This window comes from Haliotis cracherodii, unplaced genomic scaffold (assembly GCF_022045235.1).
Source record: "Haliotis cracherodii isolate W230 unplaced genomic scaffold, xgHalCrac1.p SCAF_1, whole genome shotgun sequence".
In the NCBI taxonomy this organism is placed as follows: domain Eukaryota; kingdom Metazoa; phylum Mollusca; class Gastropoda; order Lepetellida; family Haliotidae; genus Haliotis; species Haliotis cracherodii.
Genome location: NW_027266264.1, coordinates 26,701,766 through 26,726,514, shown reverse-complemented (window position 1 = coordinate 26,726,514; position 24,749 = coordinate 26,701,766). Strand labels below are relative to the sequence as shown.

General features: G+C 39.9%; 2 protein-coding genes across 4 annotated transcripts in view; one reads left to right on the top strand and one right to left on the bottom strand.

The window, feature by feature from the left end:
• The first annotated feature begins 837 nt into the window (after nt 1-837).
• On the top strand, nt 838-5,606 carry LOC139462500 (uncharacterized). Its single transcript, XM_071244262.1, has 2 exons — nt 838-925; nt 3,770-5,606. The coding sequence occupies exons 1-2, from the start codon at nt 917-919 to the stop codon at nt 5,000-5,002; spliced, it is 1,242 nt and encodes a 413-aa protein (XP_071100363.1). The 5' UTR covers nt 838-916; the 3' UTR covers nt 5,003-5,606.
• Nucleotides 5,607-13,864: 8,258 nt separating this feature from the next.
• Nucleotides 13,865-24,749, bottom strand: part of LOC139475202 (dual specificity protein kinase CLK2-like) — a 74,450-nt gene continuing 63,565 nt past the window's right edge. For 2 of the 3 annotated variants that reach the window (XM_071258458.1, XM_071258461.1), the window contains 5 exons: nt 24,546-24,675; nt 24,025-24,107; nt 23,342-23,421; nt 21,740-21,827; nt 15,624-18,305 (listed from right to left, as the gene is read on the bottom strand). In XM_071258458.1, coding sequence (XP_071114559.1) covers nt 17,361-18,305; nt 21,740-21,827; nt 23,342-23,421; nt 24,025-24,107; nt 24,546-24,675 — 1,326 coding nt within the window. In that variant the 3' untranslated portion in view covers nt 15,624-17,360. Of the gene's footprint in view, nt 18,306-21,188; nt 21,280-21,739; nt 21,828-23,341; nt 23,422-24,024; nt 24,108-24,545; nt 24,676-24,749 lie in introns of all 3 variants that reach the window. The other variant, XM_071258466.1, reaches the window with a different exon arrangement.

Genomic DNA, 24,749 nt, shown 5'->3' with positions numbered 1-24,749 from the left:
CCAATCAGTGTTCGAAAATGAGTAAAACAATTATTGCCTCTAAGTATATTCAGCTGTCCTTGCAGAAGGTAGCCCAGTCTCTTGTCATCCTCAGTTGCGTTGCGTATCATCCGGGTGCTCACGGGGAAAAAACAATAACAAAGGCAACCACCAGTCCCGGGGAATTGCTTTACATCAGTGCCCCTTTAAGTTAATTATCTCATATCAACTTTGACTGGAGTAGGTCCAATAGTTTTTCAGATATTGTAGTAAACGTCTGTACCTTAAATTACCTTCCAGACTATAACTAGCTAGTAAATAGGTACTGTCTTGCAACTCACTGTCGCAGTTGTAATAACATTCTATTCTGATTTCTGAAAAAGCGCGTTTACTTACAAATAGAAAGGTCCGGTCACGTGATAAGCAAATTAGCCCGTGGCAGTGGTGTTATGCTAAGTCACCAACCACGCCGGAGTGTATGAAACTGCCTGATTGATATTTATCATGCATGTTTCCTCGGTACCACGTTAATCTGAATGAATTATGTAATAATTAAATTTGCTACGCGGATTCATACAGTTTCAACATCCGCGTTTTGATTCATATCTCAATGAACCCCCAAAAATACTGTCAATCCATAAAACGTTTTTAGACATACATCAATGAACCGTCGTCATGACTGGAATATTCCCGACTGTGGCGTTAAACAACAAACAAATGGCATGAAAGAAACATCATAATTGCATTTTCGTTTATTTTGCGTAAATGTTTCAAGTGTTGTATAAACTTGTGAACATCAAGCTTTTTCTGGCGGTCTTCTTAAAATGTACAACTTGAGAGTTACGTCCCTTAGATCCACAAACACACGTGGGAAGAAGCTTGCCTGTTTACAACTCGAAACTGATGTTTATATCCGATGTGACACGCCTGTAAGAAAATGGACAAGGTGGGTTGCTTGTTGACATTGTCAAATGTTCATGTTACATCAGCCATCTTGTGAACAGATCTGATTACTGAGAAAAAGTTGGCAAGATTGAACATTTTCAACATGAATCATATTGTTGATCATAACAGTTGATGCATCATATCAAAGAACAGGTCGTTATGGAATAAATTTGTGTTATTTTTTATGAAGGTTTGGTACTACATGTATGATTTACATCAGATGAAACACTTAAGGACATGATGGTTGTTGACCAGGTGATATGAAGGGCAAGTGAAGTCAACATAGCAACTTTGCAGTGATACTTTAGGGCATACATGCGTTAAACAGAACAGAAGATTAAAAAACGTCAGGCGTTTGTCCACCAAATGACAAATTCCACCACTAAGGGGATTACTTACTTACTTATATTGGAGATTTAAAGAGCGCTTTCCGACTGCAAGCGTTTGTCGCACAAGGGGCCCGGCCAGGCCATTTAATGTGTTTCCGGAAAGGGGAAAAGTGAGTTTGTGCAACACAGGAGGGGGGCTTTAGGGGTTTCTTTTATAGTAATTTTGAAATCTTGAGATTTGGAATGAATGCCAAGAGTGGGTGGAGGACGAACTAAGGGAGATGTGTGTGTTGGGTGGTTGTTAGATAAGGTAGTTTTGTTTTTAATATTTTATTTCGGGTTTAAATGCGACTAATTAGTCCTGTTTTAATTGGGTATATGCCTCAGGCTTTGAAATTTTCTAATTTATTTTTTGGATTTAGGATTGATTCTAGTATACGTGCGGTTTTAAGATTTAAGGGGATTCCCTTTGTTGGGGTTAAAATGGGTTTTGATTCGCTGCCCAATTTCATCAATTGGGCGGGACCCAATCTGCCAGTCTGCTTATTGGGGGTTCTTCCCACTTGCCCAGTACCTATTGTTATACTTTTAGGGACAAATTCACCCGAGAGTTGTGATTACTAAAAGACAATAGCAGATTAAGGGGGGTCATCTCACATACGACACAACTAATTGGTGAATATGTCACGAAATATATTACACAACTTACTGGTGAACTATATTCACATACACTGCACTGAGTAAAAACTTTTAATTTATATATCAATGAGTGAGTACATATTAATCATTTAGTACAGTTTGGGATACAATGTATATGATGTTGTTATTTTTGTCATCTTCCCGAGGCAAGGGAGTTAACTGACTGTAAAAGTCCAGTATCCTCCCTTGCCGAAATAAGCAGGAATTATGGAGTTATATTTTGACTGAACTAACAAGTCAATGCATAGTCCTATCAAAATCTCATAACAAAATCGACATCCAGCTCGTAAACTGCCTCACAGATTTCCATCGATTGCAGGATTTGCTAAGTATGTGTACCACCAACTCGGTTTCAAGAGAAATTTTCCAAACCTTTTCATTTTTTTAATCAAGATGCTCTCATGATTTGATGCACTTTACGAAGTAGGACCCGTTTTATCACAATATAGATTTTGATTATTGATCAGATTGTCTTGACTAGGAGCCGCCATTTTGTTTGAAGCAGATGCAAGTGACATGAGGCGTTGAATATGATTGGCCAGTAGTAGGGATATTGAAGGGACATAACTCATAATAGCCACTGGTGGTGCGACAATCAAGCCCAGAAATTCCAGCCTAGTTTGGTAAGGGTAGAAACTTGACTTTTATAGTCAGTTAGCCCCTTTGACTTGGGAAGATTTTGTTGTTGTAAGATTAAGAGAAATAGCAGAAACAGTATATGTATAGCTGCTAAGAATCACACATCAGCCAATGAAAACCTTTTGCACCGCTGCACTGGTACTTTTAGGCCACACCTCCAAATATGTTCATTTTCAAAGCCAGTTATTTAGCAATTTTTTTTCTCGGAAATTGAGTTAATATATATATAGGACAATTGATATTTGAAAAAATATCTCAATATTCTTTTTACTTTACTTGCCCTCTGAGAAAAAATGTCTCTTGTTAACCATGCTCACCCATGCCTGTGTCAACATAGTGGTTGTTTTTCACATAACTACATGTGTAGATAACTAAAGCACATTTTAAAGCATGACTAAGGAGGGCGCAATGACCCCTGAGTGAGCATTTGACAGAAAAAAAACTTTTTCATTATTTAATATGTATTATCTCACCTCATATTGACATCTTCCCGAGGCAAGTGAGTTAACTGACTGTAAAAGTCTAGTTTTCACCCTTGCCGAACTAGGCTGGTATTATGGAGTTACATTTTGGCTGGACTAATGAGTCTATGCATAGTTCAATCAAAATTGCGCACCGAAATCGAAATCCGGTTCGTAAATGTCATGCAGATTTCGGTCGACTGCAGCTTTTGCAAAATATGTGCACCGCTAACTCGTTGTCAACAGATATTTTCTAAATCTATTCATGTTTTTAATCAAGGTGCTCAGGTGATTTGATGAACTTGGCGATGTAAGACTCGTTTTATCACAATATATATCTTGATTATCGATCAGATCGTCTTGACTGGGTGCCACCGTTTTGTTTGAAGGAAATGCAAGTGATACGAGAGGTTGAATCTGATTGGTCAGTAGGAGAGACATAGAAAGGACACAACTTGCAATAGCCACTGGTGGCGCTACGATCGAGCCAAATAATTACAGCCTAGTTCGGCAAGGGTGGAAACTGGACTTTTAAAGTCGGTTAACTCTCTTGCCTCAAGAAGATGCATATTGAAAGCATGTTATGATTGTTCTGCATTAATGCACCATCAGGATTTCAATCTGTTAGTTTGAATAACATGCACACATGTTTGTTTGATCAGTCTTGAAATGGTGTTTTTATACCAAGGAAATGTATTTTCGTTTTTTTATTTTTAGGAAGATGGTGCTGGGGACATGACAGACAGTCATGGCGCCACTGGTGCCACTGTCAGTGGCCAGCCAAAGAACTACTTTGCCAGCTATGAGGATCTCTCAGTTCATGAGCTAATGCTGAAGGATTTCCCACGTACGCAGGCATACAAGAAGTTCTTTGAGGAGAATGCTGCCCACTTTAAGGATAAGGTGGTGTTGGATGTCGGAGCAGGTACTGGGGTCCTGAGTCTGTTTGCTGCGTCTGTTGGAGCTAAGAAAGTGTACGCAGTTGAAGCCAGCAAGATGTCGGAGCTCTGTAAGGAGATTGTTAAGTGCAATGGCTTTGAAGACAAAGTGGAGGTGTTCAGCTGCCCTGTCGAGGAGCTAGCTTTGCCAGAGAATACAAAAGTGGATGTTCTGGTATCTGAATGGATGGGCTTCTATTTGTTGCATGAAGCAATGCTTGATTCTGTCATTTATGCCAGAGATAAGTTTCTTGCCTCAAATGGCATAATGGCCCCATCGAAAGCAACTCTGTATGTGGCACCGACGGATATAGACTCCTATCATTCAAGTCATGTTGAGTACTGGAATAACGTGTATGGGTTTGACTTCTCCTCTGTGATTCCATTAGTGACTCAAAAGTTTCAAAAGGAACCTGTGATTACAGAAGTGCAGTCCACAGAACTGCTTGCATCAGCACAGAAAGTTGTTGAACTAGATTTAAAAACTGTTATTCTTACTGACGTGCAAAAGATTAGCCAAAAACTTGACATAAAGATGGACAAATCTGGAATATTGCGTGGATTTGCATCTTGGTTTGATGTTGAGTTCTCTCCCCTTGACAGTTCCTTGGCATGTGGTGTGCTAAGTACGTCGCCCGATTCTCCTCAGACACATTGGAAACAGACAGTGTTCATGCTGCCAGAGGAGATCCCCATAGATACAGGGGATGAGATCAGCACCCTTGTGGAACTCTCACAGGACGAAGGTAACAAACGCCACTACAACATATCGATCGAGCTCCTGGACATGGAAGATGATTACAGCGATGAGAACGACCACCCTGTGCCGTGTGACTGTGGGGCGACCCGTTGTCTCCTCATCAAGAAGGTGATGGATACCTACGATGAAGAGCATCGGGAACTGGAGGCGGAGGCAGACAGTGTTAATGTTGAGGCAGAGACTGAAGCAGTTAGAGTGATGAACACCGAAATGAGCTTGGAGAGTAGTGACCTTGAAATCATCGATCAGTAGATGGGATTTCTAAGTCAAGATTGCCAAAAGGTTGTTTATCTGCAAAACATTGGCAACAAAGTTTGATCACATTCTTTTAGGGAGTGGCCTGACTCCTAATGTTGCTGATTGCCAAAACAATATTTTAGAAATGAAATACAAATGATGTTTCTCATTAATATTTCATGTATATAATCACAAAGTAACATATGTAGGAAATAACCTAGTCAAAATATCAAAGTATGTTATTTTCTGTTATATTGATTTCTGCTTATGGGGCAAAACATTAGAAGATAAATATCCCAAAATGTTGAAATTGTATTTATTTGAAACAATTAATAATTTTATGTGGTTTAGTCATGAGCAGCATTAGTATTCACAGGTAGTGATTTGATCTGATTTTATACCAGCAAACACATTTAAGAATCCATTTGTTATATTGTTGGAATTTGATGTTTTAAGAAAATGAACATTATCAAAGATAAAGTTGACTAAACGGATGCTGTTTTGATTTTGTGTTATGTGTTGCTGTTTTCACAAGAGATGCGAGATGATTGTGACGTGACATATACCATGACATTCTTTACTTCAGTTCTGTTATCAGATTATGGGCTACAGAAGGGTCAAAATTTAATTTTCAAATAAATGATTACTGTAATCGACGTAATAAGCGCGCAGGGCGCTCTCAAAATTAGTAATAGGGGGCTCTTATTAGAATACTATTTTGGTGAGAAAAAAAGATACATTTCGTGGTTTATGCTGACAGCCTGAAATGTTTATGTACGACAGATATATTTTTCTAGAATTTAATTGCCCATAATTAAAGGTGCATAGAACACACGAGTGCGTATTATACGCGAATTAATACGTCTTGTGAACATTGATCAATCGGAAGGGGTGCTAATTAGGATTGTTCACTAGCCAATATAGTGGCGAAGACTGCCGTGGGCGCTTATTAGAGCAGGGCGCTTATTACGTCGAATACGGTATGTTACCCTTCCTACATGTGACCAGTGACCTACGCTTGTTGAAGGAGATGACACGATCACAATCCGAAATCTGCTGGACGAAGCACAGTTAAAGATTGATAACATGCTTCTATTAGAAATGTTTGCACACTTTGATATGGATCCTGTTTTAAATCCCTCTCGTATGTTTTCTGTGTAACAACAAATTAAACTGGATAGAAATTTACCATAAACTCCCAACTTTTGATTTTCGACAAATCAATTGTGTGGCAATAACTTGGTCTTGCTCCGCAACACTTAAACTTCACCTCACAGAAGGTTACTGGCTTTACCACGGACTATGTCAGAAATAACATGAAAAAAATGGCGATAACTGGTCGCTAGCTTTGACGTGTACACTTTCAAGTGTATCCAGTCCAGAATGACATGTCGACATATTTTAACTGTTCGAAAATAGGGTATGTGAAAATAGGAAGGCGGATGCCCCGATGCACACGCGACCCGCCAGTCACGACCTTGGGTGGATTGTGGTCTCTCTCGGCAGTGGATGATTTTACATAGCGCTTTAATTACTTTCACGGAGGTCGCGGGTGACAGCACAGCCACGGTGATTGAATTAATTAGTATCAAGCGCTTCACTGAGTACTGCTGATCGCACCCGTCGCGCGTACACGTTGCGTCTGCGACTGTTTACAGTGACTGTACACGACTTAAGTTGGTTTATTGAGCTATGGAATAGGCTGCCTTTGGATATCAGGAACATTGACAGTCCTACTTTGTTCCGATCAAGACTCAAAACCTATCTTTTCACCAAATCTTTCTTGGAGTATTGAGGCTTTGTGTTTTCCTGGCTGTGTAATGTCTCTTTTTTGTGTAGACTCAAATAAAGCGCTTTTGAGCAGTTGTTCGAACTTGATACCAGCGCTATATAAATCTGTAGTTATTATTATTATTATTGCTCCACAGGAAGCCACATGACAGACTCCTGCAAGGTACAGACTTCCATGTCCAAACATCATTGTATATAAACCTGGTCCGTGTCTTTAAGACTGATAATATTACATCACCATATAGTCTATAGCTATGTATATATACTGTACATGCTTTCACAGTCAGTAGTGTTATATGAACATTGTGTATGATCATGTATGTTGTCAAGATATTTCAGGTGACAAATCGACGTGATATGTGGTATGTGGGCTTCACTAGGTATTTCAACGTAACTCAAGCCTTTAGATTTTGTGCGCTTTGATGTATATTTCACCATGCATGTAAACAACACACTTTACCGATTTAAGAAAAATTCAGTAAATGAGGCTGTGCAAGCTTAATAATTTTCTGTTTGTCTTCCACTTTGATGCAAAAACATAGTATCATGTCCTTACCGTATATTGCTGTATGTACTGTATATGGTATTATTATGATATTTTTTACGCAACTCGAATTTTACAACCAAATTGTATTATGTTGGCATAATACCTGTGTATGATTATCATTATTCTTGCCGATTCCTCTTGGATTATGCCAACACACATGATCTGTAGGCATGGCGGTGTTTATTGGTTTTCGAACAGTGAGCCAAAAACTGCTCTGCTGTAACTTAGGGCTTGAATTCCCTTGTGTTGAAAGAAAAGCGTCTGTGCTGCCTTGGCCTCTTGTTCAAAATGGCCCACCATTTTAGACAGTAACCCACCATGACAGTGTCACTGTTAAGTACTTTGTTACATTCTGTTGATTCTACTTCCGAGTTTACAGATTTGAGTGATTTCTGCGCCTTTAGCCGTGTTATGGTTGACAGAATTTCCCTATAATTTTGCATAATGACCTATAGTTGTGTCTGATACTTGTGTAAGCACGTTCTGGAATGTCTGTGAATTCCTAGCTCAGATTCAACTGCAACAATAGCGTGACATCATCGTGATAGTTTAAACGATGGAGGTTTACTTAATGGCGTCCGGGATTATCCAGTGTTTAGGTCTCCATTGTATTACGGCAAATACCCTGAACTCATCCCCACCATTTCTTCTTTTTGAGACAAACTCGAATGATATATGAGGGACATACATGGCCACGAATCCGCTAGTCCTATACAGAGGTACAGTTTTCTCTTTTTTATATAAACGACTAACGGGGTCGGGTGGTCAGGCTCGCTGACTAAGTTGATGCATGTCATCATATCCCAGTTGCCTAGATGGATGCGCATAATGTCAATCACTGGATTGACCGGTCCAGACTATTATTTACAGATAGAGCTAGGTTACAGCTGGAATAACGCTGAGTGAGGCGTTAACAACTAACAGAACCTGAATAACACTTTCTCAAGTTGGTGTAGTCTGAATTGCCCTTTGATTTCAGTTAAGAAAATTATTGGATAAACATTGTGCTGCTAGACATTGAATTATGGGAAAGTCTGAAGGGATTTCACAGTTTCTTAGTGTCTTGGTCATTGTGCACATCCCTTATCAACTCCGGTTGTTCCAGGGAGGGGCTGGTGTGGTTGGGGAGTGATTAGGTATTAGTTCAGGTAGGGTGTCCATCATGGACAGTGAGTGAGCGAGTGAGTTTGGTTTTACACAGCTTTTTGCAATATTCCAGAAATGTCATGGCGGGGGACACCAGAAATGGGCTTCACACATTGTACCCATGTTGGGATTCGAACCAGGGTCTTCGGCGTGACGAGCGAACGCTTTAACCACTAGGCTACCCGACTGCGCCCCCCAGCATGGACAGAACGTGGAAAGCTCACTGTGATACACTGCTCTGACAGTGGTTTTGACCAGGAACACATTTGGAAACACTGGTCTGTTAAGACATGTTTCCAAGGCGTTTGCTTAATATTGAAAACATGTTTTGCTGGAATATTTGAATGGTTAGAACTTAACACTAGCCTACTAGCCTGCTAGCCCGGGTCTGGTACAAATTCCTGCAGGCTCGAACACATTTCTCCATTGTTTTAATAAGGGCTATTAAGCTTTTGAGTTTAGTTCTTATCCTGATTTGCCAGAATGGGTAAAATGTTACTCCTTACATCACAATAAGTTACTATTGTTTTCACATCATAGTCTTACTGTCTGATCTATTATTAACTAAGCTTATAAGATTGGCACACTCCGGCCCTGGAGCAGTGGCTTCAGTCTTAAACTGGGATTCCCAGGCAGATTAGATCACCGCCAAAACTAACACGAATATCAAACATGTTGGTTAATATATGAAGACTTACTCATGTTCATGAGATTTTAGATGGGTTCGATGCACAAACGAACATACTGGTATGTTGCGTAAACCGATGCTCATGAACGCATCACATGTGATGTCACAGATCCATGACTGATGTGCACCATTTGCCTGGTGCAGGATTAGTGTGCAGAGTTTGGAAACCATGTGCAGCTTATTGTGATATGACTGAGAAGGCGACCGACACTTCATGGCAGGCCCACATGAGCTATTCTTGAAATGTTAGCATATGAGCTATTCTTGGAATGCTATCATATGAGCTATTCTTGGAATGCTATCATATGAGCTTTTCTTGGAATGATTGCACATGAGCTAATTGTAGACAGTCAAGGGCCTATTATACAAAACGACCTTAGCTAATGTTAACCTTAACCACTAAGAATTATGGTTACTTCAGTCTGACGTTACACCCATTTCACAAAGCAATCATGGCTCGAGTTAATCCAGGGCGTCAACCTTAGGACTACGATTGCAATCATAAGGCTTTAAGACGTCGCGAGCTGAAACCAATACTCAGTGTGATGTTAAAAACCGGACAGTTTGGAATTTGTATGCCTTTTTCTTGCACAGAAATAGTAAATAGGCAAAATATTTCAACAATATAAGAGCAATAGTTGAAAAAGGATCTCAAATAATGTAGTACGAAACTCAGTGTGTGCTTGAAGGCCAGAAGGCCAGAAGGCCGAAATATTGAGACTATATATTTATGTATTTGAATTCCCATATGGCAATGAACACAAAGGAAGGTTTTTAGCTGCCGTTTTGTAGACCGATTTACATAATCGTCAAATGTAATTTCTAAACATGAACGGTTACGAAATTATTGCCATCTTCCACCCCATTGTAACATACTTTTCTTGACAGCACGCTTACGTGTTTACAATCCATGTGTATTTGACTAATCCCAGGTAAAACAACAATTTTTGTAAAAACTACCAAAAAAATTAATCCAATTGTGGAAAGAATTTAAAGACAAAATGCCTTGACAGTTTATCTGAACCATCACACATTTCTTGATGTCAATTTTCTTATATAGAATCTAAGGTGACAATTTTCAAACACTAGTAGGTAGAAATACTGGTGTTGCTACATGTACAACAAACGTCACTAAATGTACATTCACGATGTACTACAGATATGTTAATTCTAATCAGATATTAGCAGTACATTCCCTGGTACTAACGCATGTTTAAGCTACAGCCCTTCGTTCATGAATTAATGGCTCTTGATAATGTTTACATCAGGTAAAAGTGTCTCACCTCCAAAACAAGGTAAGTCGCCACACAGAAATTCTCAGCATTTGCTCAAAGAATTGTTTTCCATGTAACCTGTCATTAATTGGTTCGTTTTGTCAATACACATGCTTCTAAAACATAAGTAGATGCAAAATTAGTGACTCAAGTATTTCTGCTGGTCCTTTGGTGACATTGTAGACCAAACAACTCACATATTCATTCATGATTTAGAATGTATACATTTCCTGACATAAAGTTTTGTTTGTTTGTTACTTAACGCCACACTCAGCAATATTTCAGCTATATGACGGCCGTCTGTAAATAATCAAGTCTGGACCAGGCAAACCATTGATTGACATCATGAACATCGATCCACACAATTGACATACGATGACATGCATTAACCAAGTCAGCTATCCTGACCACCCGATCCCATTAGTCGCCTCTTACCACAAGCACAGTCTCCTTTTACGGCAAGCATGCATTGCTGAAGACCTATTCTAACCCAGGTGTCTGGCTATACAGCGAAATGACTAATTTCATTAAACAAATGAAGTTGTTTGTGTGTGTGTGTGTGTGTGTGTGTGTGTGTGTGTGTGTGTGTATATATATATATATTATGCGCACTGCTTTTGTATGGGGAAGGTTATTCCACAGAAGACAAATGCTTGGTATATACTGTAAACATGTTTAATTTCCATACAAGGCATTCATTGTGACAGTTCTGTTTATCCCGCCCTGTTTTCCTCTACCATCTTGGAAAGGAAGGAAGGGATGGAGGTGGTGGAGTACCTTCTCCTCACACAACACACAGCTGTCTATACAGTACACATTATACACTTACAACACTGGCCAGTTTAACATACTCCTCAGTCAGGGGGAAATACTGGACCTCTCAGTCATCACATACCACTTTTGTGAATGCAGGAATCAGCCCAGAAATTGTTTCCATCTGTTAGCACTACATTCCGACAAAGAAAAGATAATGTGCTTGGCCCTTACAAATCCCCTGACCTAGGCCACTGTTCATGGACACTAATATTATTGCACAGAGAAATCTTGAAGACATGGATTCCATGCCCCAACAACTCAGAGATTGTTAAAACAAACAATTTCATGACAGCTGTCAGCAATAGAAATATAACAAATAATAGACACTTCAGCAATTGATCGTAAGCTAGAATTCAGAAGATACTGCATGTGGTACATATTTTTCAACGTACAAAGATCTCCTGTTTTATTTGAAATTACGAGCCTTATTACAAATGAACTTTCACATTCAGAAATGTTCATCATCTACAACTAACGTTAACCCGAGCAATACTGATACCTCCAGTCAGCGTAATTTCATATTAAGTTAATTCTGGAAATCACAAAATAAATCAAAATATATTTCTAAAACATTCCTCCTGACCAACAGTGTAATACTGGAATAACACTTAAAACAGTTTGGTATCAGTATGCCTAAATTTGTCATTACATGAGTAGACAATCCTTGAATTACTGACATAGATGGCACAGCAAGAAGCTTATAAGATGCAGTATCTTTGTGTTTAACAAAGACGAGGGAAACAGTAACTAGAAGTTGATACAGAAGATACAGGTGACTTACTAAGCAAGATGCACACCCCTGTCACCAACAGTACGCAACTCAACAAGACACCATGTCAGAATTAACCAGAATTCAGCATCCACAAAATGGTTACGGTGTAGTTGATTAATATAACCATGGCAACACCAACATACACGTAAAGTCATAGGACACTGAAAATGTACTTATGAATTGAAAAGAAAATTCCTAGTAATTGATAGTAAGAATACGGGAACAATTCTACTGTTAGTTTAAGTTTCTATAGCACCTTGTTCTTACCATACAAATTTCACAACAATCAAATTTCTTCAACAATGCTAAGCACAAAATTCACCGATGAGAAGAACACTCCATTGCAAACATGTCATGAGGGAACAGGCGTGACGATGGTTCTTACTGCGTCAGTGATGTACACAACAACAGCTCGCAGCTACCACAAAACTAGACCAACATGTTTCATCGGGATGTGGAATCTTGCTTCAAAGTGGGTGAAAAGTTGGCTGTTTGGTAATATTTTCAAAAAAGGTTTCCGATTTTTTCAAGAATAATGTTAAATATTTTACTGATGGTGATGGTCGAATGATGACAATGAATGTCAAGAATAAAGTACTTCTAGAAGATTAACACATAACAACAATTGGCAGTCTCTGTGTTTCAGAGTATTTGCTTGAATTCCAAGTTTGTTGAGATAGGGAGTATAGACATTCTACAAGCAGGAGATCTGTAAAACCCTGTTAGATACACACTGTACAAACTAAAACATTGGGCAGTAAGAACCTGAATTCTATACACACTTTTACATATCTACAAATATACAATGGTCATTCGAGATCCTACATTTGGTCAATGAAACATGTCTTGATATATCTTCCTTATTTAGATTTAAATATATTTATCTGTGTAAACATGAACAACTTCATAAACAATCAATTGCATATGTTCTAAACTGAATACTAACTTGACCTAAGTCTTATACATCTAGGGAGGTTATATTTTATTCATAGAGGCAGAATAGACATTTTCTGTAATTTCTGTGCAAACAAGATATTTGTTTTTATTAATCTTGTATGATGGAAATGGTTTGGAAATATGTTTGTATCAATGGGTTTGAAATATTACATGTGCAGTTGAATGATTATGCAATGAAATAATGTTAGTGTAATAAATATATGAATGATAACATGAGGAACCAACCAGATGGGGATTGTTGCATCAGATCCAACACATCCCCAGTCACATAAATAGCTCATAGGAAAATACTCAATAGTGTATTTTGTCAACAGAGACATCCAACCTGCAGTTTTTGACAAGTATAACAGCTCAATATACATCATGCTTACAACTTGACTATTTACGTCTAAATGTTAAGACCCTCTCTCATTCCCAGGGTTTCCATAGCTGATATTACTATAACTATTACAGTAATGTTTGAATATTCAAACATTGATCAAAAGTTGGAATTCCAACTATTTATAAATAAAACCCCAATTTCTGAGAATATTTGATTGGATGAATTTCTCTCACCTATAGAAACCCAAGTTACTTACAATATCATAAATACAGTGAGGCCAAGTTAGTGTATATGTCCCTGATAATGGCAATGTCGATGAACATGCAACTCTCCACAAGGTACAGGGCTAGAAATTATGGTCTGCGCAAACAGAAGCGTCCTCTAACCAGTTCTTTGTCTACAGCATTTCCATTTGCGTGGCATCAATCACTACCCCAAAATCATGTTATTGCATTTGGGATGTTTGGTTCAAATGAAATTTACTGACTGAACAAAACGCCAGTAACAGTCACTTTCCATATCTGTTTTGCAGCAAAAGTTGTTTTTGGTATTTCTTTCTTTTCCTCCTTTTTACTTCTTGCCACCCCTAATTTCAAGCCCTGTGATATGAACAGGAATATTTCAAACAACACAGCGCAGTACAAGCAAAGCATATGAACATGTTTGAAAATTACCAAAGTTGTCACCACTGACTAGATACATGGAAGCCCAATTCAGCACAGCTTCAGGTAACTGTGATAAAACTAATTCCCAGTGGTGATAAGGTTATCTAGAGTGACTATTGTAGTAAAGGTTTTCGTTAATATCTTAGCAAAGGTTTTGTTTATTTCTGACATTGATAAGGGCTTATCAAGAATAAAATGACATCTTGTATATATACATATACAATAAAGAAGTTATCTCCCCTACATACACATGCAATAAAGAAGTTATCTCCCCTGCCACATCTAAGAAGGTAGGTATCCCATAGCAGCCACTGCATTTCTGGTAGTGCAGCACAACAGATGCACACTCCCTGGATGGCAGAATGGAGCAGCATGTTCACCACAGCAGCAGTACACAAGAAACAAGATGGCGCCTATGTAAGGGCACGAACTCGGATGCAGGGTGGGGGTTCACAATTGTGTGACAATCTCCTCACTTGCATTAACTAGTCATAGACACAAACCTATCTAGGGACATGGGGGCCAGTTTGAGGGTATTGTGTTCGGGGCATGGCAGCTTGTAGCTCCAAATAGGATATGCATTGTGGATTGTACTGGGGACTAGAGTTCTACATTACAATGGGGCATGGTACTCTCCTTGGTGGTCATGTCAGATTCAGGCAGGCCATGCAGAGATATACCTCACTGGGACACACATGATGGACTTTGTACTTTTGTCAATGGACTTTGACATAATTCCGATCCATATTACTCATAATTCATAATTTTAGTATGCTCAGGCAACATTCTGCACTGTGCATATTGTATGATTTTAATACTTCACAGTGACAATACTGAAAACCAACTAATGGATAGATGTGACATTTTGATTTGGGCCGAGTGTTGTACAAATCCATCCAACTTCATGCCATCTAAACCCGAGGTTCACATTCTGTGGATTGAAACCTTGATTTGCATAGATAAAACATTCACAGGAAGTGAACTAACTGGCCTGTTCAGGTTGAAGGTCTTTGCTTGTACTGCCATCGCTGTGGACAAGAAAACACATTGCACTATCTCACCCCATTCAGTGAGTCTATCATGGAGAATTCAGCAGGATGCACTACACACATCAGTTGTAACAGTGATCACACACTCCCATCATGCACCAGCAATACAAGTCGAGTGGCTGGTATAGGTTACCATGGTGACACAGATAACAGTTTGACTCTTATGTCAAATCATGTGACGTAAATGATTTGTGGCTTGCGTCTAACATACTTTCAAATCTTGCACCATAAAGCTAGCTGGTCGAGACCTCGGATTTAGAAACTCTGGTCATGTTCTGGGCTTGGTGTAAAATGTACATGAATTTCAATAGATGAAACTGCCAACAATGCTGGGATGCATACTGTGGTCAAACCACTGAAGGTTTAGCGTGCAAGGATGTGTGTCTAGCTTCACACAGTGTTTACTCCTAGTAAATGCAGCCATGCCACCCAACATTAGAGAACCGAGTCTAGTTTGCGCTGCAAGTGTCGAGCAGCGAGCTTTCACATCACCTGCTCAAACTATGGCTTCTTTCTCGGTCGCCGTTACTTTGCGAGTTATCAGGCTCTTTCAACAATTCCTCTTCGTAATATTTGCGGAAGAACGCATGTCGCAGAGACTGTTTGAGATTCACTCGGTTGCTGGGATCGTACTCCAGCATTTTGCCAATGACGTCAAACAGCTGTCTGTGCTCTTCATTATCAGGGTCCTTAATGTAGCGCTGGAATAATGTTTAGTAGTCATTAGTGATGGCCACATGTCATAACGGAGTACATGCACATGCAATATCATTGCTTTCTTTACATCCGAACAATGCAGAGAAATTCTGTGGGAAGGAACTCAGCACAAACATGAATTGAACTGTAACTGCCAATGTTAAGTTTAAATGCCACAGACATATATACACATTGCCATAACTTAGTGCAAATTTTGAATCAACCATTCCAGAGTGGTTACAGAACTGAACCAAAACACAACAGAATTTCTCAACATGAAACATTAGGTGGTAGACATGGAGACAGCTAGCACACAATGTCAATACATGACTCTCTGACGACGACGAAGCACTGATACACAGGAGGTGTGCAAGCAACTGACGTACCAGCTGCAGTACTAATGATAGGAACAAAATAGGACTTGGAAGAAAATCTGAAAATAAAGAGCTAGATTAAGAAGTGAAAAGAACGTCTAGATTGATAGCACTGGCTACACAACACACTGAAGGACAAGCAGCCACATAGCAATGTCACAAGCAACACGGGGGTCACAAAGCATGGGATACTGGTAGGTCAAGGGTTGCTTAGTCAAGGTCACACACCGAAATGGTCAACAATACTGCCAACACTAAATGCCTTCATGTATTGATCAGAGATCAATTAACCGTTGGACCTTTGGCCCGTGGCCAGCAGAAACAGCAGAGGGCCTACTTCATTTCAAAGTCGCTGGCCCTGTTAATCATCTATACTCATGCACAGAATGACCACATGAAGAATTATACGTACTGATATGGATGAGTTTTGTTCAACACAAGCTGGCCGAGCTGACCAATGGATTGTTTCTCCTCAAATCTAACAATGTTGTCAGCAGCTGAATATTTCCAGCGATTCAACAACTGTCTGCAGGTAACATACTCGGAAACATGCGAAGAGTATGTAAGTAGACGAAGATGTCGGCCTATATCTTTTAATAAGTACCTATCCTCCACAATACCTACACTGTCACAATATCTCCTTAAATGTACATGACCTTATTGCACCAAGTCAATAAATCATATTTTGTTTCATGAATATACACAACTTAAACACAGCAAGTCCGCAACACAATATTTTGGCTAATACAATCCACACAACTTATTACAAGTGATATACAAATAATAAACAAATGATAAAGTGTAGAATATCAACAAAAAGTGACTAAAGCACATTTAATCACTGGAATTGGAGTCAACTGTACAAGCACAGCTTCACTGAGATATATACGTTATTCATATCACAATACAAAGCAAGTGGGACTCTAGTCCTCAAGATGGTTGCGACACCATCCTTACCACATCTGTGGGATCTGTCAAGAGGGAACTAGTACCCAATGATCAACATAATTAGCTTCAACAGTGAACCGATCAATGGCCCAATAACTTGGTTAAGTTCAACAGTGAGGATGATCAAGTTAACCAAAGTGAATAACATATGAAATTTGACAAGGCACATTTTTATATTTCTGGGTGTTGTACCCTGTGAGCAACTATCACACAACCTTTATATAATCCTAACAAGTCATATTTTCAATCGACCTTTCTATCACTTGCTGTTTCTACTCAGTTTACCAGTGCTTGTGGTCAAAAATGGACATGGACTGCTCCACGTCAATCACCTTGGATCACAGAAATCATCATTCAAATTGAGACAAGACTCATCAATATCAGTGTTTATTTCTGGATGGGATCTGGCTAATCTGAGCCAAGGATCGTTTTCAGCTTTCCTACGTTCTTCCTCTGCTTCCGAGTCCTCCTCCACCTCCTCCTCCTCCTCCTCAAATGTTTCTGGAGTTGGAGGCTGAGGATCGGAAGCAGGTGGCAAATAACGATCAGATTCTGGCTTCTCATTTGAAGTCATTGTTGCCATCTTGTGATAAGGATCTGTGAGAAAACTCAGCAACAGATCTGGGGCAGGATCTGGTGTACTTGCATTGGACGGGTTTCGGTCCGGCGCAAGAGAACTGACTGCACCCAACCCATCAGTTGAATCAGATACTCCAAACTGAGAGGCCTCACTGTCGGGCATTTGACTATCAGTACCAAATGAGTCCGAGGTCGTTGTGTGACCGTCAGACAAGGCAGTCTGCAAACTAGGCTCTTGATCGGAAGGACTTGACAGTGAGAAAGAAACTTCAATATCTGGCATGATCACTTCTGGATGAGTGATTGCAGTTGGCTGTTCAGCCAATTGCTCCTCGGTGTGAGGGGAATGAAAGCCCGAGTCTTTGACTAATGGCAGAGTAAAACTGGTAGCCTTATCGTTCATAGCATCGTCAGTGTCGGAGAACGGTGAGTGGGAGCTGCTGGGGGCACTTTTTTTCATGCAAGAAGGGGTAGCAGCTAACAGGCTGTTAGTGTCACTACCATCACAAGATTCGTAGGGTGGGCACTCTGAGGACGGGAGGGAGGGTGGGGTGTCCTCGCGATAGTAGGGCTTGAAGTAGGGGTGTTTAAGCGCTTCCTTCAGTGTGGTGCGCTGTTCGGGCATATAGTCCAACATCTTTTCGATGAGATCAAAAAGTTGGATGTCGTCTACGCCTTTATCTCGCAGGCCGTGCTGAAAGGAAATACAACATCAATAACAAGGAGTTTAGTCTACTGGGTGGAGCAACACACCAACACATCCCTGCAATACCTCAAACTGTTGGAGCATTAACTCACACTTTGGCAAGGTTCTTAAGCCAAATCTTATCCAAGACAAAATTTCAAGAATAGTTTTAAGTGCACATCTATTCTAAGCAGTTATTACAGTTTGTACTGCAGGGAATGCCAGTCTACATTCTGCATAATTTACTGCTTGTGCTGAAAATATCTTTTCATATATGCCCCAACATCATTAAAAGACTACTTAATGATAAATGTATAGGCCCTAATAACTGAAGACCAAAGAGAATCTACTTGAAGAGGGCTTCAGAATTTTTAAACTTAAATTCATTACACAATTGATGGCAAAGTAAAATAAACATGTATGCTAACTAAACTTTAAGTCTTGTAAAAATTGAAATTATATTTTCTAAAAATGTTTTGAACTTCAACTGGCACTAAATCTAGTGGACTAGATAACATCACAACAGCAGCAGAATAAAGACTGGCAGTGTACTACTAACTCAGGAGCAAGGGGTAGAGTGTTCCAAATGCTGGTGGGACTTGTAATATTGGGTATTGTAATACACATGTACTTGAGATGAATGACTGAATAATCAAGTAAAAGTGAAGCTTATGCATACCAGCTTAAAGCTCAATGAACCAAGTACTGCACCGAGGATGAGATACTCGGACACATTAGTAACATGAACGATCCATGCAGTAATACGAAACGTCAACTGACAACAGCAATGACCAGACTGACATGATCCAATCGTAATAAAACATATCTGTGCATGCAAAATCAGCCCTTTCCTTGACACATGAAACTTGTCTTTCCATGAAAGGTGTAAATCATCCTGAAAAGCTTAAATGGATGCTATTCCCTGAAGAACTTATTTTCAAGTCAGAAATGTCTTTAATATAAAACCTAATGTTTGGGACAACTCAGCAACATAGTACTGAGTTATGGAACATGGAGGTATCAAGCAAATCCATTTGGGAGCAGTCTTCATCAGGGGATTATACAGGTGCATAAGTTGACAGGGGTGTACTGACAGGGGTGTACTGACAGGGATGTATTGGTGTGTTCATGCCAGGATGGACGTAGTGGTGTAAGCATATCACACATCGGCTGCAAGTAACAACATGCAGCGGTCTTCAGGCTGCCGCCAACATCAACACTGGTGGTGTAAAGCATACAAACTGAAAACAAAGTCAGGCATATGTATGAAAGCTGAAAAGTTCAACAAACATGGTTAAAGATGGCCTCGCCTCCACAACATGCAGTGCCATGTCCTTCAAACAATCCTGTTTCTGTGATGTCCAAACCAGCAATAACAACCCTAAAAATATCCACATCATTTTTCACACAGCACTATTTACAGTGCCTTTTTCTGCACATCACTATTCACAGTGCCTCATTTTCCAGACAGAACTATTCACAGTGCCTCATTTTCCAGACAGAACTATTCACAGTGCTTTCTTTTCCAGACAGAACAATTTATAGTGCCTCATTTTCCACACAGCACTATTTACAGTGCCTTCTTTTCCACACAGCACTATTTACAGTGCCTAATTTTCCACACAGCACTATTTACAGTGCCTAATTTTCCAGACAGAATTACTCACAGTGCCTTCTTTTCCAGACAGAACTATTCATAGTGCCTCATTTTCCACACAGCACTATTTACAGTGCCTAATTTTCCACACAGCACTATTTACAGTGCCTAATTTTCCAGACAGAATTACTCACAGTGCCTTCTTTTCCTGACAGAACTATTCATAGTGCCTCATTTTCCACACAGCACTATTTACAGTGCCTAATTTTCCACACAGCACTATTTACAGTGCCTAATTTTCCACACAGCACTATTTACAGGTCACAAAGCCCATGACATTATTTACGGTATCTCAGTTTCTTTTAGAAAGCCTCAGTCATTTTAATGAATAACTTAGTTTAGTTCTGGCTCATCTGAGCCACACAATGGTAACATGTTTAGTTTTGGGTAATAGGACGCATCGTGCTGTGATTGTGGGGGGCGGGGGAATGCGGCAGGTGTGCCACCCAGGTGTCCCACCTTCACAATGCAGGCCCCTGACTGTGGAGAGCAGGCCATCTTAAACTAGTGCTAATGTTCCATATATAACAGAGACACAAATGCACTGTACAAGATACAGTTCTTGATAGGTCAAGTGAACTGTAACACACTTGCAAGTCTACCATGTGGTGAATGACTAAGCTGAATGAATCCAACAGTGGTCAGTTCCACCCTGAATTATCTTTAGCCTGAAGCCTTAATTATTCATATTCAGTACTACCAGAACAGTGAAGCTAATGGACCACAGATATAAGCAGATGAGGGAAATCATCTTCCATTTCTGGCCCTTTATTCCAAAGAATGACAGCACCCCCCCCAAAAAAAAACTCCATCCCAAATATAGAACAAATTGTAATGAAAGATAATTTCTGAAACTAAAGGTTTTAATTGTCTGTCAATGTGATGAACAAAAAGGGTGCAACTCATCACAGCTTGGAAATACTGCAAATCTTGCAATGGCATGTACAACTGAAGCCTACTACAAACTATGCTTTATTCTAAAATGATCACAGAAACATGTTCACACATTAGTCAAACCACAACATGCAGTCACCATCCAAAATAAAAAAATCAAATTTCCTTCCCTATAGGTAAACTCAGCCCACCAATATCCTGTCCAAGCTCATCTTCCAGCCTCTCAGTCTTGATAACTGAGCCAGTTCATCAGCAGCTGATACTACAAGAAGGTGATATCTAGATGGTGTACTGCAGCTGTTTCTTGCTACAGTCTGAACTAAGAGATCATCGAGTCTTACCCTGAGTGGTTTACAATTATCTCGAACATAGCGGCCTGCTGAACTCTTCTCCTCCCATTCAAATCGACCATGGTAGAAATACTTTTGCTTTCTTCAAAAATAAAATAAAAGAAAATACAAGCGGTGTGACCCATGCAGCACACAACAAGAACTGCCAGGCATGCTGGGAACATTCAGGATGGGGGAGCTTCTTATCGACAGTTACCTTCTTCTTGAAACTGGACAACATTCTGATCTATTGTATGAATAGTTTCAAAATCTTCCTATTTCTTCAGCAACTTCTTTCTGAATTTAACATTCACAATAATGAATAATATATATTTCCTTTTTTTCAAAGAAAAATATATTGTAATAAGTTATTATTTTATTTTCCCAAAAGAGTTCGAAAGAAAAGAGAACCTTTGTGCCAGTCTTTGGAATTGGGTGTTGCAGATAGGAACTGTCCATTTCCTCCTGTTCAACAGTACACTGAACAATGATGAACACTCTACCTAGCACATCATGGACCAGGCATGCATACGTAGGTCCAGGTTGCATGCCCACATACTTACATAGAGGGGCTTGCAGTTCTCGCGGACATATCGCCCTGCGGACGTGGTCGGGTCCCAGTCAAGGCGACCGTGCCAGAAGTAATTTGTTCTTTAGGGTGAAAAAGACCATTTGCATGTCAATAACCCATCTGAGAATTACTTTTGATTAATGTTTATCCTCTTTCATTGTTGTAAACAAAATGTGCATGACAACACGGTTAGAAACGTTCAGTTTCAATGGTCCTCAAAATGATCTGGGCCCTGTTCCACAAAGTGACTGTAGAGCTAAGATGATCATAACTCCCACACTTCATAGACTTATGATGGTTGTAGTGCTACCATCGCCTTGTGGAACGGGGCCAGCTACTGAGTTGTCATCCATCTAATGGTAAAAGTGGAAGTCTACAAGATGGCCGGCCCTCAGACTAGCGGACTGATGGCAACTTCGAACCTAGCTGGTAAGGTTGATGTGACTAAAGGAGTAAATGACAAGAGTTTATTGCCATGGTCAGCATTATCTATCTTGATGATTGCAAATAGATGTCAGGACCATGCCAACCAATGCTGGATGAAGTGGGCACCTATCCACAGAACTGGGTAATGAAGACACCAACCCAGATGAGGCAGTGTTTCTTCCCCCATGTAGTCACAGAATGCATACTACAGGGGACCCTCACTCCCTCAACTCATCCCTACTGGTGAAGACACGTCAAGTTCGAACCCTTGATTCACATCAGGCAGTCAAAGGGCCTGCACAAAGGCTTTGTCAATGTATCAAGTATTCACTTCTGTTGTAGAGAAAAGTAAACATGTATTGAGATTCATTGAATATCTAACTTATGCTACATGTGTGATTCAAGTGATTCAAATAACAAACTTGCATATTGAGTCATTACTGACAGTTAAATAGGTGTCTGTAGCAGTCATGTGTTACTGTATACGTTCAGATACCAATAATGATCTAAACATGACATTTGCTACCAGCCACCACTAACTTTGTTTGTTTGCTTGTTGTTTAACGCTGCACTCAGCAATATTCCAGCTTTATGACGGCGGTCTTTAAATAATCGATTCTGGACCAGACAATCCAGTGTTTGACATCATCAGCATCGATCCTCACAATTCGGATATGATGACACGCATCAACCTAGTCAGCGAGCCTGACCACCTGATCCCCTTAGTCGCTTCTTACGACAAGCATAGTCGCCTTTAATGGCAAGCATGGGTTGCTGAAGACCTATTCTACCCCGGATCTTCAGGGTCACCTGGAGGCATGATGTAGCAGCTCTGCCAATCCGCCCGTTAAGTACTTTCATTATTATTTCATAGGGCAGTCAAGTCATAAAAAAAGTCAAATACTGAGCAATGACACTAAAAATACATCCCTTCTTGATAAAAGGATAAACAGAAAATACATATCATTTCTCAAAATACAAAATCAAGTATTTCAATATACCCTAATCAAAATCTAGAGTAAGAACTAACAGAACTAAATTCATGATAGAACTTTTTCTGAATTGTATTTATTGAAAAGAACCATTTCTGATGACGCATCAAGATCGGACACCAGTGATCCTGTGTACTGAGATTACAGTGTATAGAATGCCATAGTGTTTTGCTTACTTCGTTTTCTTTGCCATTCTGTAGGGTAGGGAGCCAAGAATCCGCTCCATCATTGCCAAATGCTCCTTGTTGTCATGTGTCTGGAAGGAGTAAATCAGGTTACAGTCAAAGTTTAGTTGGTAGGCCAATCAAAGATCCTTCAACTCATCTAGGGCCTGATCATCAGATGTTTGCCTCAACGGGAGCGCCACCACTTGTTTGATGAATGTACTAACAGACTGATGGATATCCCAAAATACTTCAGTACAAGCAGGATCTGAACAATAACGCTAGAACAATAATACAATCAAGTAATCCTTGTTACTTCGATTTCTGCTCTCAAGGACTCTGGAACTTGGCTACACAAATAGAGTTAGAGTTATCTCCCTTACAGTGAATACACGACACAGCAGATTAAAGACGATGACATTCTTGTGCAGGGCATACACAGCAAATAATTATTTCTCCCTCAATCATTACTTGTGAATCTTGGTACAAGGGGTTTAATTCTGCTCGAGAGATACTGAGTTAAAAGCTATAAAAAATGATTTGGCAATTCCAATGCACAAGTAATGTTCTTGTTTTACTCAAAAGCATTCCCAATCATTGCGTTTTAACCTAACATATATTGGATGCATGATATTTGATCACTGTTCGGGACAGATAAGTACGCTGTTCTGTCAACGGATGAGTGAGATACTCACCTGGAATAACGTGTAGCCAGTGTACAGCTCAAACATGATGCAGCCTATACTCCACACATCACATGGTTGCGACCACCCCAGCTCTGAAACACAGCACAGGTCAGAAAAACAGTCCTTCACAATAGCGACCTTGACATTTAACACACAAGAACTCTGTGTGTGAGTGTGCGTGCGAACTGATGCCGATTCATAGTACTAGCACACTGAGATACCATGCCACAGTTTATGAATACCCCACTGAGACACAGTATACTGACTCCTAGCAGACCAGTCCTTGTTTTAGCCCCTTTATGCCGAGCGCCAGACAGGGTAAGAACAAGTACCATCTTTTCACGTCTTTTGGTATGATGCTGCCGGGGATCGAACCCTGCACCTTTAGCTCTCCGGGTGGTACTCTACCACTAGAACATGGAGGCGGTCTAATAACAATGAATGACATAACATTTCATACTAACTCTGAGCATAACAAGGGTAAGTATAAGTATAGTCCAATACAGTTAACTTATCATGCAGTACATTACCTAGTATAACCTCTGGAGCTCGGTAATGCCTTGTTGACACTATTGTGCTGTGGTGTTCGTGGTCGAATGTTGCTGACCCAAAGTCTATTAACCGAATGTCTGTAGACTTCACTCTCCGTTCGTCTCTCCGCTGTCGACAAAGAACAGTTCACTGTTATGTCTGAAGTACATGTAATTGTATCTGGATGAGTCTACACTGGAGAC